General features: G+C 40.2%; 1 protein-coding gene across 1 annotated transcript in view; it reads right to left on the reverse strand.

Annotated features, from left to right (window-relative positions):
• Positions 1–15,770, reverse strand: part of fntb (farnesyltransferase, CAAX box, subunit beta) — an 80,154-nt gene that overhangs the window by 54,935 nt on the left and 9,449 nt on the right. Inside the window, exon 2 of the mRNA XM_043698076.2 lies at positions 6,668–6,732. Within this exon, the coding sequence (XP_043554011.1) occupies positions 6,668–6,732 (65 nt within the window). The remainder of the gene's footprint in view (positions 1–6,667; positions 6,733–15,770) is intronic.

A 15,770-nucleotide genomic window follows, 5' to 3' on the forward strand; every position in this document is an offset into this window, starting at 1 on the left:
GGCTTTCTTTCTGCTCTGGGTCAACATAGGTAAATGAATCATCAACAGCTTACTAATGGTACAGCATCATTAACCCAAGTACCTCCCGGTGAATTTATTGCAATTTTTTACAACAATTATTTTACATGTTTTATATTTAACTCATATAGTGCAGGGATAAAAATATATCAAGTCTAAAAGTAGATGCTGAACACTTTCACCAGTTGACATTAGCAAAAACAAGAAATTCAAAATGGTGCTAAAACCAGGTTCTCAAATTGGAATATTTGAACTTATGGGTAAAAAATCAGAGGATTTAGTGTCCTAATTTTTCATGTAATTTTAATAAAATTTCTCTTTCCTCTTGCACCTGTACAGAACCTTCACCAGTTGCAGTCTTGTGTCACTCTCCTATAATCTCCTTCACACGTGACTATAGTCCATTGTCTCAGGCAACTGTCTGTGTGGAGATTGCACATTATTCCGGTGTCTGCATGGGTTTCCTCCGGATACTCCGGTTTCCTCCCACAATCCAAAGATGTGCGGCCAGGTGAATTGGCCATGCTAAATTGCCCATAGTGTTAGGTAAATTAGTCAGGGGTAAATATAAGGTGGAGGAATGGATCTGGGTGGGTTGCTATTCGGAAGGTGGGTGGGGACTTGTTGGGCCGAAGGGCCTGTTTCCATACTGTAGGGGATCTAATCCAATCTAATCTGTTCAATTTCACATGCCATGTTGATAGATTAATAAACTGTAAAAAGCATTACTACTCAGCTTGATACTGCCTTCAGCTGAACGCTATACACATGAAATTTTTAAATAGATGGTGCTGGGGAACACCATTTCCTTTTAGAAACCTCAAGGTTACAAAATGATCTGCAAACTCGCTAACATTGGAGAGCATAACTGAACAGAATCTGGGAAATCAATCCTGAGATATTCTCAGTCTCAAGTGAATAAGCTCAGCGCCTCTATATTTGTCAAAAAAGAATTAAATTACATTTTGTGGCAAGTGAAATCATTGTACTTTATATATTGCCAACCAATACAACAACTGAAAATCCTACAATTACAGTTCAACCCCTCATCAGGGGTAAAAAAGTCTTTGCACTAAACTTGGGAGGAATTTGGGCAAAAGATTTCAACATAAGAACAGAAATGTTTACTCCTCATGATGAACTCACTCCATAGGCCCTGGGGTCTACCAATAGCATGTGAACTGCAACATTGGACAACCAACTGATGAAGGAGCGGTGGTCTGAAAACTAGTGCTTCCAAATAAACCCACTTGACTATAACCTGGTGTTGTGTGATTTTCAACATTCAAGAAGGCAGCTCATCACCACCCTCAAGGACAATAGATGTTGGCCAGCCAGAGAAAATTACAAAATGACAAGAAAAACAAATTTGCATTACTTTCAGATTCATTGAAAAGTAAACTAATAATTCTAATTACTAAAAACTAAAAAAAAAACTAATGAGGAAAAGCACAGCCAAATAATGAAGAATGATACACAAAGTCTGTAAATTGCCTCTTTGCCTCCATCTACTGAAAAACTTGCAGAATTGACTTAGTCACCGCTCATTTCCCAGTGTCACACGCCACATGGAACCAAGTACTGTACTTGCTGTAAAACTTTCACCAGGTTATAGTCTAACAGGTTTAAATGGAAGCACACTAGCTTTTGGAGCGTCGCTCCTTCATCAGGTGATTGTACTCCGAAAGCTAGTGTGCTTCCAATTAAACCTGTTGAACTATAACCTGGCGTTGTGTGATTTTTAACTTTGTACATCCCAGTCCAACACCAGCATCTCCAAATCCTGTAAAACTAGATGCTTTCCATGCTTCACCATGATAATGCATAAAGTTCATGCCATCAAGATCACATGTGTACAGTAGGGAAAGTTAAAGACATTTGCTTTGTGCATCAGGATTATCCCGATACTACAGCAGCATTAAAGATGTTACCAAACACAGCAGCACTGCAAAATGAACCCTACCAGAGTGTTATAAGTAGCAATGGACCACAAATTAAGCATATATACTTTAAAAGTCATTTCTATAGTCTTCCATTTGCTGCTTTATGCTGTGCTCTGAATCAGTGAAACAATGAGTTCATAGATACTCTGCAGCAAATTTATTGAGGATTTCATTCCCCAGCTAAGAAAGATTAGAGTCTCAGCAGAATTTTCAGGTTTACAGCAACTAACTAGAAGATTTGAATGTTTTACTGTCTCTTAGAACTTATTAATTAATATTTTTGCAGCATGTGTGAAATATGCAGTGAATTAACACATTACTGACTAGAAAAGATCTTGAGAATTCTACTGGAATTATGGAACACTAGGACCTGCCCACCGAGGTAAATTCAGGACAGGATAGTTAGAGAAGTCTGAAACAGGGGATACAGCCTTGGAAGTAGTAGGCCATTTAGGTCAGCGATGAGGAGGAACTTCTTCACCCTAAAATGAAACTTTAGAATTGCCTCCCCAAGATGGCTTTAGAGTCCTCACTTAAGAGTTTATTCAAGGCAAAGACTGATAATTTTCTAGATATTAAAAATACCAATGAATTGGAGATGGTGAAGGAAACTAATGTTGAAGTAGAAGATCAGCCATAAACTGTTTGAGTAGATTAAAAAAAGGCAGCTGCTGGAATTCAAGTAGACAAGCAGGAGACTGGAAGATCACAGCAAGCCAGGCAGCATCAGGTAGTGGGGAAGTGGGGAAGAGGTGAAGACAGGCAGAGGGTATGACCTGGTTGGTCAATGGGAGGAATGAATCCGGTAGGTAGCAGGGAGGAGTGGAAGGGAGAGAGGGGGGCTGGGAAGGGAGTCAGGGAATGGGAGTACTCAATGTTGAGTCCTCCAGGCTGTAGGCTGCCCAGGTGGAAGATGAGGTGTCGTTCCTCCAATTTGCAGTTTGGTTCGTTGTGGCAACGGAGGAGGCCAAGAATGGTCAGGTCGGAAAGGGACTGGATGGGGAAGTTGAAATGGGTGGTGACTGGGAGGTGTGAGCATGGTTGAGATGCTCGACGAACCTTTCCCAAAGTTTACGTTTGGTTTCCCCGATGTAGAGAAGACCACATCAGGAGCACCTGATGCAGTAAACTAGGTTGGAAGCGAGGCAGGTGAACCTCTGTCTCACCCGGAAGGACTGTTTGGGGCTTTGGATGGAGGTTGGGGGTTTACCAGCAGGTTTTGCATCTTTTTCGGTTGCAGGGGAAGGTACCTGGGGATTCAGGGGGATTAGTGAGGAGAGTGGCACAAACCAAGAAATGTCGATGGGAACGGTCCCTCCGGAAGGCAGAGAGGGGTGTGGAGGGGAAGATGAAAATGTTCTTGGTGAAGGGGTCTAGTTGGAGTTGACAGAAGTGTTTGAGGATGATGCATTGGAACGGAGACTGGTGGGGTGGTAGGTGAGAACAAGGGGGACTGTGTCTTTATTGCTTTCGGGAGGGGTGTTGAGAAGGGTGAAACAGGGAATGGAGTCGGTGAGATGGAGGGCTGTCTGGATGACGGGAGGGGGAAGCACGTTGTTTGAATAGATGGACATCTTGGATGTTTGGGAATGGAATGTCTCCTCGTCTCAGCAGAGGCAGAGGAATTAGGAGAACAGGATGGAGTTCTTGCAGGATACTGGCTGGGAAGAGGTGTAGTCCAGGTAGTTCTGAGAGTCTGTGGGTTTGTAGTAAACATACAACTGGAGACTCTTGCTGGAGATGGAAAGGAAAAGGTCGGGGAAGGGGAGGGAGGTGTCCAAGACGTACAAATAAATTTGAGGATTGGGTGGAAGTTGCAGGTGAAATCGATGATTTGCTCCACTTCAGCCTGGATGCAGGATACTGAACTGATGCAGTCAGCCAGTCAGTCATCGATGTAACGGCGGAAGAGTTGGGGTACTACAGAGGGACTGTTCGACATAGCCAACAGAGGCAGGAGTAGCTGGGGCCAATCCACATGCCCACGGCAATCCCCGGATTTGGAGGAAATGGGAGGAGTTACAGGAAATGATTTTAAGGGTGAGGACTAATTTGGCGAGGTGGAGGGAGACTGGATGGGTCTGTTGTAGAGGAAGAAGCAGAGGGCCTGGAGGCCATTCTTGTGGGGTATGGACGTGTATAAGGACTGCACGTCCATTATGAAGGTAAAGCACTGGGGGCCGGGGAACTGGAAGTTACTGAAGAGATGGAGGGCGTGGTTGGTGTCTCGGAGTGGCAGAGACCTGTAACCAAGACTCCAGAGCCCTGTACAGAGACCTAGGAGTCTGTTTTAGAGAGTCCAGCTGATGTCAAGCAGTGACTAGACGAGAAGTGGAAGAGGAACAAGACGACAACAGAAAAATGAACTTTACGCAGTAAAATCTTACATTATATGCAATGCTTCAAAAATGGCGGTGGAGCACCACTTTACATATGACATGCAAAGATACACTGTTCCCTGCATTTTTATATACATGCGACAACAAATCTAAATCTAACTTGCCTACCAACCAACAATAATGCAAGCAAAGCTGAGAATAGTATAAGTAAAACACTATATTATCAATTACAGGAAGAAATATTGCTCCAGAGATACTACAGAGACAGTATCATGTTAATTTACTGCATATTTCATATGCTACAAAAATTAAGTGCTAAAATGACAGTAAAACAAATTGGAAGATTTGAATTTAAATGCATACTGTTCTATATTCTGTGCTTTCTGCATTATTCACCTGGATTTTACTCAATTTGACAGAATCTCTCCAAGAACCGGGTGGTAGGGTTGGTAGCAGTAAAAGTCCCTGTAATCCTACAGGATTATAGGACTTCTCTCTCATTAGAGAGATGACAGGTGGTTTAATTGGAGGGGCACCACACCCATGGCAAGGTTGAGGTGAGACCTTCATGATGACCTCATGGAACATTAGGAGTAAGGAGGTAAAAAAGAGAATGAAATCGCTTTTCATTCCAAGTTTTAGGTAATATGTTTATTAATATTTCAGTGTGTAGATGAGTCATGCAAAACAAAAGCTCTAAAAAAAGCCCACTGTGTTTCCATTGTTTGCAATGTTTGAGGAAAGGCATGGGAGGGAAGGGAGCATTTAATGTACTTTCAGACAAGAAGGAGCTGTTAGTGACTCTCAACATGGTTTCTAGGGAAAAGAGGTCAAGTTTATCAATCAGTTCAATTTTCTTTGAGAAGGTTGAGGTATGATACTGACAGTGTGGCACAATGGGATCACTTTTAAGCAGAGAGTCCAATAGATTGAAAACCAGGTCTTGTGGTCAATAAGGAATTAGGTGTGCTCCTTTAGCCACAGGATTGTTACCATTGATGGTGGTTTTGGATGAAGAATTTTTAAACAGCAGTGTCCTGCAGGAATATACATTAGGATTGTTGCTTTTACCAGCCACATTAACATTCTGGATGAAGGAACTGGAGAAACCATCAGCCAAATTTGTTTAGAATGTATGTGCTGGTGTTGAGCTTGAAGCATTGACAAACTGAGCCATGTAGTTAGCACTGAGCCAAGGCTGGACCATAATGCAAATTGGATTCGCACAAATGCAAGTACTGGATATTAAGAGAAAGAGGTGGAGGATTCATAACCATCAGAAAGCCAATTTAAAGGGGGCTGTATGAAACAACTGCCAATTTTAATACAATCATGGAGATCAACTAAAACTGCAAATAAAATATGGGGATAAACTGCCATAAGAGTCGAGCATTAATCTGAAGAGATAACGTCCAGCTCTTAGATTATGATTGGAGTAGCATGTGCCATTCTGCGCCTCTAGTTTCAAAACGACATGTACATACTGCAGACAGAGCAGAGAATGACAACCAAGATGAGCCTAAATGCCAGCACATTATCTACAGAGGTAATTATACAGAAGCTTAAGTTTACATTCACAATGTTCACTGACCAGCTGCAATGAATGGGATTCTTAATTCACGTTGGTGCATGTAGTCGTGAAGCATCAATTTTGAAAGAATGCTTCCATGAACATTATATACACAGTAATAGCTCATGTAAGATGAATTGAGAAAATCTAGCAAAAGAGTCTTATTAAGAACTTTTTTCTATGGCTTACCCTCCAGTAATGAAACTAAACTATTTAAAGCAGAGTTTTAAGTAGTTTTGACACACATCTATGTGAAAGATATAGCACAGTTCTCACTTGAATATTTCACAACCTTAACACATTCAGTGATCACACAATCAAATTTGATTTCAAAACAAGTTTCATGGAACTTCTACCTCCAGGCCAAGAGGTAAGCCAAGGGAAATTGCAATGACCGTGACATATTATTTGAGAAATTACTATTAGTTATTTACATCAATTTTCAATGCACTGCAACGTCTACACTTGGGGGAGAATTAATGCATGAGAATTACTAACAGGTAGTTTGACATGAATTAGAGAGGAACCATCCAAAACAAATTTGAAGCCAAAATGATGATGCTCACAATTAGTGTTATGCCATTTGAGCCAACTGATGCCACACAAAATACAATGTTTCATTCTGCATCAAAAGCAAAATCAAAGGACACATTTGATACAAGGTTCTCTGAAAGATATTCTGAAGAATTCAGGTGACTCTGGTTTTGCTTCTCAGTTTAATCCAGTGAATAAACGCAGACCGCCTCATGATTATATTGAGCAATTAGAGTTTTTATGGTTTTGATTCATGTACTTACTGTAGCGTGCTCCGATCAATTCTGAATGCTTTGTATGCCTCTTCCACATTCAGTTCTACTGTTTTCTGTTACATGGAAACAGAAAAAGTACATTTTTGCATTTTATTAAGATTAATATTGTATTCATGGAAAGTAGAATCATTTTTAACAACCGAATATCAATGTCCCTCTATCTCACCACCTTTTCAGAAAAACAGGATGAGGGGAGTTTACTCAGGAAATAATTTACACTTTTGAATCCCTCTTAAAGATTCCACTCTCGTTACGGATACCTGGGTTGCTCATAAGCAAGAGAACTGCATTTCTCAAAGCTGCCATGCCAAGTGCATTGAAGTGCATTAAATAACCTCCGCCCAATCAGACATGACATTTAAAGGTAATTTCAGAACAGGGTTTTATCTAAGAAAAACTAGTCTACTAAACATCACCAAAACCTTCAGAAATTTCCCCAAGATTAGTTATCACTTATGATCGAGTGTATATGAGGAGTGTCACCATTGGTTCAGGCAATAACACCATAACTTCTTAAGAAAACAATTTTCCAAAGGCAGCATTTTGCACATTCTAATTATTTAATAAGATAGGCTATAGGTTCAATTCCTCGAAGACAATTAGTAATTTGTCTCCTCTGACAAGAAGAAAATCTACGATTTTATTTTAAGTGAGGCTCAACGTACAAGCTGAAATACCTCAAAAGAAAAGAATGCAGCCCAGGCCCTTTGAATAAAGAGGATTCTTCTTCACTGCTGCAATGGCACATACAAAAATTGCATGCCAATGATTAGAATGTGGGCTGTCTGGCACACCATATTCAATAACACTCTTCACTTTGCCTGGATATAAATACAGACTGGCGGATTCAAAGACACATATCTCAACATTAAATTTCATTTGTTGTGTGAAATGATACATTGTGGAAGAAAGTATGAGGAGGACCAACGAAGAATACAATTCTAAAAGGGCACATGAGCAGTTGGGCCAGAGGGTATCTAAATACAAATCCAGGAAGATCAGAAGGTAGGTTGAGAAAGTGGTTAATAAGGAATTAAAGTACCTGGAGCGATATAAATAAAGGCATAAGAGTACTAAACCAAGGTGGTTATAGTGAACCTTCACAAAACACTGTTTTGCCCATTTAGACACTACATTTTAGGAATATGTATTAAGGAGGATGTGAAAAAGATTGACTGAGAATGGTTCCAAGGATGAGGGACGTCAGATACATGGATAGATCAGAAAAGCTGATAGTGTTCTCCTTAGAGAAAAGGGTGAGAGGAGATGATTAGTTTCTGGACAGAGCCGATAGGATAAAATAATACCCATTAGCAGAAAGGTCCAGACTAAAAGGCATCAATTTAGGGTGAATAAGGAAAGAAACAGAGGCAGCAAGAGAAAAAAAAATGTTTTATGCAAGTTGCAGTCACGATCTGGAATGCATTGCCTGAGAACATGGTGAATGTAAATTCAACCATGGCTCTCAAAAGGAAAACATTTTATCTCAAAAAAAAAGGGAAAAAAAAGGGCTATGAGGAAAAAGCAGGGGGAAGTGATACTAGCTCAGGTCATCTAACAGAGAGGTGACATTGACATGCTGAACCAAAACACATTATTCTATGACTTTCGACATAAGTATGTTTGGCTGCACAGGTTTGTGATGCAGAGTAATACTAACAGCATGGGTTCAATTCCCACACTGAGGTTACCATGAAGGACTCTCTTTCTCAACCTCTCCCCTGAGAGTGGTGACCCTCACGTTAAATCTCTAATGTGAGCGCAGTCTTATGGTGACTTTATTTTTTACATACTAAGTATAAAAAGAAACTATTTTATTCCAAAGGATTTCTGTATGTAATAACAGAGAACAATTTTGAATGTGCCAGTCTGAATTTCAGAAGTATTGTAATCCAGTTGAACATATCTTTTGAAGGAAAATCTTTTAAAACTAGATTGTTTTGCGTCTTAAACTGTTTAGCAAGAAATAAACTTTGAATCAAAATTCATCTAAGCAAATGAGTAAAAAGTTGCATTTTGTCATTAATATTGTCATTAGTAGTACAGAGCCATAATATCATTAGAAAAGAGACATGATTTATTGAAGCTTTTTTACCTCAACTGATCAGGACAATTTGCAAGAAATACCAAATGGAAAACATTATTCTGACTATGAACAGAGAGGGCTGATTAATTAATGTGTGGATTATGTCAGTAAAGAGATTGCCAAGATCTGTTTAAATTTTACCCATGCAGATTTTCATTCATAGCATCTGGGTGTCTCTAATTACTCAACATACATCAAGAGTCAATCACATTATTGTGGGTTCTGGAGTGACATGTAGGCCAAACAAGGTAAGGACGACAGATTTCCTTCTCTAAAGGATATGAGTAAATTAGATGTGTTTTTACAATAGTCAACAGTGGTTAAAATCAGACTAGTTTTTTTTAAAATCCCAGTTTTTTCCATTTAAACTTCACCTTCTACCATGTTTGGATTCAAACCCATGTTCCCAGTGACCCGGGGTTATGTATCACTGTACTTCCAAATAAGTTGGCTCTGGTTAATCAAGTAATTGCCCTGAGAAATAAGCTACAGTATGGTTGTCACCAATTTTGTTGGTTCAGAAGTGCAGTGCGTGTACATGTTCTTTCTCACTGCAAGAAACAAAACCCTTGTAGTAACATATGTAGCTTTCAGTAAGTGCACATATACTGCACCATGAGTCTGACTGACAATCCTAGACTGGTTATTGGTGTAATTCTTCATTCACTCAGGATTATTTAGCAAGTGTTGTTCAATTGCAGACAATACCCAAGCAGTTTATGGTTGCAAAGAGCAAAACATACTGTCCAACATTAGATGTGACTTTACAAAGGAGGAAAAGAAGATAGAGAGAGGTAGTGGGGTTCAGGCAGGAAATTCCATGGAAAGTTCAAATTCTGATGCTGAAGTGTTTAAAAACAGAGCTCTTCAAGTGACTAAATTTAAAGAAATGCGAGTATCTCAGAGGTTTAGGGACAGAAGTCAGGATGAGTGAGATTATGGTGTGATTTCAAAACAAGGACGAACATTTTAAAATCAAGATGTTGCTGAATGAATATCCAATTTAGGTCAGCAAATAGAAGGATGGAGGGTGAATGGAACTTGGTTTGAGTTAGAAGACAGGCAAGAAAGTTTGGATCTACTCATATTTAAGGAGTGCAGAATGTGGAAGGCTGTCCAAAAGTGCATTAGAATGGTTAGATCTTAAGTTAACAAAGGAAACTATAAAGATTTTGCCAAAAGAGCTGGGGAAAGTGTGGAATCAGGCAGTGCTTTCGAGGTGGAATTAGGTGTACATATGTAGTTTACAGTTCATTTCAGGTTCAAATACGAGTAGTATTGCGAACAGTCTGATTTAGCATCAGACAATTGCCAGGTCGATGGATGGTGTCACTTGTGAGACAGCAGAATATAAAATAATTGACTCAGTCTTCAAGATTTAATTGGAAAAAAAGTCTGCACATCCAGTACTGCATGAATGCAGAAAAATGGACAAGTCGAAGGAGGCGTTGCCATCATATATGTAGCAATGTTCAGATGATACGTGGATGATAAGCAGCAGCATGCAGATCAGAAGTAGCAGTCCAAGTATAGTTCTGTAATGGACACTATGGTGCCAACTGAAATGGGGCAGAAGAAGAGGAGAAGCCAATGCAGGAGATTCTCTGCTTACAATTGGATAAATGTTGTGTTTGTGGACAACATCACCACTAGGTGGAGCATCATGTATGCATGCATAATATTACAACATTTACCTGTATTCTGAAGTTATAGATGCAGTTTAAGGAGGATGGGGCAGCAAGCGCGGTTGACATTTATGATCAACCAGACTTTTAAAATAAGACCATAATGCATGGCAGTATATTTTAAATAATTTCTGCCTTAAAAGTTAACTAGTTCAACTGGGATTGGTTGGTATCAATAGGTCCCTTGCACAAATACCAAGAAATGCATAATAAGTCAAAATCTGCTATTGCTTGTCCTTGTTTGCAGTTTGCTTCAGCAGTGCAATTTTACTTTCCTGGAAGCATCTCATTTCAGTTATGAAGGGTTTATGGCTAATAAAAATGTGATACAAACAGAAGCAAAAACTGCTGGAGGAACTCAACAAGTCTGGCAGCATCTGTCAGATGCTTTAAGTCCAGAGATCCTTCTTCAGAACTGGACTCAAAATGTCAACTGTTTTCTTTCCGCAATGTGGCCAGATCTGCTGAGTTTCTCCAGCAATTTCCATCTTTATTTCAGCATCTGTAGTTCTTTGTTTTATTGAAAATGTTATGAATGTTAGTATTCTTCAGTAGGAAAATTCATAACCACAGAAGTAGTTTGTAGAACAATGTAATATTGTTCAATCACAGATGGCTTGAGGTCACCATCTTTGAATAGAGCAAGGTAAAGCAGTCCCAACCAATTAACTTGATAGCAAAGACATTTTAGAGGAGGATGGCTTGATCAATTGTGTCAAAACCTACAGAACATTTAACATAGCTGAGTGATAGTTTATCGTTGTCAGTGTCAGCATATGTTTATTATATTTATGTGGGCATGTTCTGTTTGTGTTTATATATATATCTGTATCATTTGTATAAAGTGTGTGAGAACAAATATCTCTGTGTATAATAGCTCTTGTGGGTGTATTATGAGGGTGTGCAGCCCACGTAGGTGTCCAATTAAATAAGTACTTGTGTGTTCATGTGTTTATCCGTGTGTATCTTTATATGTGCAAGTCTGCTTATATATACATTGTAGTGATTGTAATGAGGTTAGCCAGCTGGACCTCAGAATATGAGTTCCCTGATTAGAGGACTGTCAGAGATACTGTCACTCAGAGCTTACTCTGAAGAGGTAGTACTAAATTCAAGGACGGTTCATTGGTAAATATAGAAAACCTCGATTATCCGAATGAGATGGGCAGGGGGTATTTTCTTCAGATAACTCCAGAGGCTGAAGGATCAGATATTTCAGTAGTGACAAGCATAAAGCACAGTCCTAAAGAAACTCCCTCGCAACAGTAATCTTTGAATTGGGGTATTTCTTACATCATGTCTTTGCTTGGGGAGCTTGACTTGTTTGACCCCATTGTCAAGGATTGGGTCCACTGCGTGGAACATATCTGTTATTTTTCTGGGCAACATGTGGCAGATGGAAAGCAACAAGTAATTCTCCTGACAGTCTGTGGAGCCACAGCTTTTTCTGTTATTAAAAGTCTAACTTTCCCTGAGGCAGCAGATACTAAAACCTTTCAAAAATAGACAGACATTGTCGAGGAATATTATAACCCCCAAGCCTTCTCTAAATCTAAGACGCTATCGGTTTTACTCGACAATTCAAGAACCTGGGGAAATCATATTGGGATTTCTGACTAGGTTAAGATGACTGGCAGAAGCTTGTGATTTTGGTTTAACCTTTAAAGATGCTAGAATCTACTTGGTATTAATGATGTAACTAAGCATAAAACCCCACTAGTTGAAGCCCAACAGGACTTTAAACAGGCATTATGATTAGCTTTATCATTGGAAAATGTGGTAACTAGAGCGTAAGAGTTCCAGGGTATTCCGATAGAAGTGGACACTCTTGCCAGTCTAACTGAGCTTGAGGAAAATCTTTTGAGTGAAGGCAATTGTATGGCCTCAGTCGGGACATATCCTTATCAGAGGGATTCTAGGTTGGTCCACAGCAAAACCCCAAAACAAAATCAACTCTTGGCCAAACAGTCAAAACTTTCTTCAGGATCCTGCCCGGTAAGCCACTGTAGTTGCTGCCAGTGTGCGGACTCGAGACAGCTGAAGAGTTCTACTGGACCCAAATTGAGTAAGATAACTCATAGGCTGGTATCCAGGAGAGATCATATCCTAAGAAGTTCACCAACAATCTGGTTTGGAATAGTTAAATTGCTCAGCAACATCCAAATCAAGTTGCCAGGGTTAGAGGATCTGAGCTACAGGGAGTGGCTGAACAGGCTGGGGCTGTTTTCCCTGGAGCATCGGAGGCTGAGGGGTGACCTTAAAGAGGTTTACAAAATTATGAGGGGCATGGATAGGATAAATAGACAAAGTCTCTTCCCTGGGGTCGGGGAGTCCAGAACTAGTGGGCATAGGTTTAGGGTGAGAAGGGAAAGATATAAAAAGAGACGTTTTCACACAGAGGGTGGTACGTGTATGGAATGAGCTGCCAGAGGATGTGGTGGAGGCTGGTACAATTGCAATATTTAAGAGGCATTTGGATGGGTATATGAATAGGAAGGGTTTGGAGGGATATGGGCTGGGTGCTGGCAGGTGGAACTAGATTGGGTTGGGATATCTGGTCGGCATGGACGGGTTGGACCGAAGGGTCTGTTTCCATGCTGTACATCTCTATGACTCTGATTAAATGGTCATCCAGTTCTAATGGAAATCGATGCGTGCGCGACTATTTCAGTGACTGCAGAACCAGTTTTCAAACAGAACTCACTCTGGACTCCAGCCCTTAAACTTTTTCAAGACTTCAGCTAGATTGAGAACCTATATTTGGAAACCTTTACAGATTAAGAGTCCAACTTTGGTTCTGATCCCTTATAAACACAACTGGCTCAGTTACCAGTGATTATAGGAAAAGGCTCAGACCCAAGCTTGATGGTATGAAATTGGTTGCAAGAAATTCAAATGGCACAACATTTTGCAATTAGAAAACGGTTGCTCAAGTAAAATCCTAAATACTGTAAGTCTTCCAAGAAGGTCTAGGGACTATCAGAGGAGCAAAGACCACCTTGCATGTTGATCAGGAAAGAATTCCACGATTCCGCTCAGTGCCATTTACCTTACAGGCAAATGTAGAGGCATAAATCAGAAGGCCGGAAAGTAAAGGAATCATCAAACCAGTCTAACTTGCAGAATGGGCAGCACTGGTCATGCCAATTTTGAAGCCCAATGGGTCAGTTCCTCTTTGTGGGGATTTTAAACAAATGGCAAACTATGTTTCACAGCTGGATAAGTACCCACTCCCTCAAATAGAGGATTTACACACAAAGCTGGTTTGGGGAGGGGTGCTGTCCTTCACAAAGCTTCATGAACCATGCTTACTTGCAAGTGCGTTTAGACAAGGATTCCTAGAAGTATGCTATAATTAATATCCATAAGAGCTTGTTCCAATATACGAGACTGCCATTTGGGGTATCATTAGCCTGCTCAGTTTTCAGCAGAACAATTGAAATCTGCATGCAGATTATCTGGACACCAGAACCATCAAAGTGTTGGTCAAGGTTAATGGGCCATACTTTATCAGAAGGGATAAAAGCAAATTACTGCGGATGCTGGAATCTGAAACCAAAAACGAGAAAATGCTGGAAAATCTCAGCAAGTCTGGCAGCATCAGTAAGGAGAGAAAAGAGCTGACGTTTCGAGTCTAACTGACCCTTTGTCAAAGCAGATTTGACAAAGGTCAATTAGACTCGAAACGTCAGCTCTTTTCTCTCCTTTACAAATGCTGCCAGACTTGCTGAGATTTTCCAGCAGTTTCTCTTTTTTGATTTTACCAGAAGAGAATTTGGGTATTTCCTAAAGTTACACTGGATTCAACATAAGGATAGCTCCATACCATCCATCATTCAGTGGCCCAGCAGAAAGAGCATACCAAACTTTGAAGGCTTGCATGAAGAAACAGCCTACAGCCTCGCTAGATACGAAGATGTTGCGGTTCTTATTTGGCAATAAGACCACCCCACATGCAACTACTGGGATAGTTAAGTCTGATTTTCAAAGACCTGGGATAGGGTGAAATGGCATCAGGACAATAATGTCGGACACAAGGCTCTGCTGAGCGAGATACGGAGGAGTGGGTCGAAATTTGGTGTAAGAATCACAGAACAGCCCAACATGACCGATACAAGGTCAGGAACACAGCCATACATAGTTCAGGTCAGTATGACGGTCCTGACAAGCACGTGGACAATATGAAAGCCATAAACAGGCAAATAGAGCAAAATGTGCCTTCCACTCTCGGAACAGTCAGAAAGGCTGCTGAATCCTGTGGAATAACCTTCTCCATCAAGCGCTGATGAAATCTCAAAAACAGGTGATGGACATAATGGACTAGCTGTGTCGACACCTTTGCCACCAGAAGAAGAGTGAAGTTCTACTGAGACCTTCCTGGCACAAGAGACAAGCTCTTGTGTATTACATGCTGCCCGTAGTGGACACCAAGTCTGAGGAACCTGACCTGGTACTCAAATGCCCAGGAAGTTTCTTCCAAGAGAAAGGATTGGCCAATGTCCTCGGACTCAGAGGGGAAGGGATGTATTGATTGTAACAACGCCAGCTAACTGGACCTCAGAATACAAGCTCCCTGAATGGGGCTGTTATGACAGATAAAAAGGGAAGTGCCAGAGATACTGCTACTCAGAACTCTAAAGAGGCAGTACTAAAGTCAAGGACTGTTCGTGTGTAAATAAAGGGTGATGGGATACCAGTCTCTGTGAAGCGCTGTTACATCTGTCTAGTTTCTCATTCCAAAGTGGATGCTGAAGTTTGGAGGTGGTTTGCACAGTAATTAGGAAAATAATAATTTCTGCTCATTGAGAAACATGACACTGCAGCGAGGGTTGAAGCTTTAAAATCTCCAAGACTTGGAGAACTATTCCTTGCACCTCTATTATTTTAGCAGTAAGATCAACATTTTTAAGAAAGCTGAATATTCACAAGTTTCATGAAGTTTTGACAACACAATATTTAGTAGGAAACCATTAGGTTAACACTTTAATTTTGATCAATGAGTAGTTTTAAAGCTCACGAGTACAGTACATACTTATGGAAACAGTATTTACTTTACTTCAATCTCCTGAATGCTAGTCAATCTCATCTAAATGTTTGTCTGAATTTCATGGCCAATACATAGAAAAGAAAATTACATTATCAGTAACATGGGTGTCTTTATCACGTTCTTTGCTAAGTTAATACTAAAGATACATTTTTAAAAATCATATATGGACTCTAGTCTCAACAAAAATCATGGTATTGTGTCTCTTATTGTTCAGTGTAAATATCTGTGCCAGATCTAATCTGTCAGCAACCTGATTGTGCTCACTTTCAATAA

The sequence above is a fragment of the Chiloscyllium plagiosum genome, unplaced genomic scaffold, assembly GCF_037043375.1.
Source record: "Chiloscyllium plagiosum isolate Xiang-an unplaced genomic scaffold, Cpla_swu_hap1 HiC_scaffold_8, whole genome shotgun sequence".
NCBI classification, from domain to species: Eukaryota; Metazoa; Chordata; class Chondrichthyes; order Orectolobiformes; family Hemiscylliidae; genus Chiloscyllium; species Chiloscyllium plagiosum.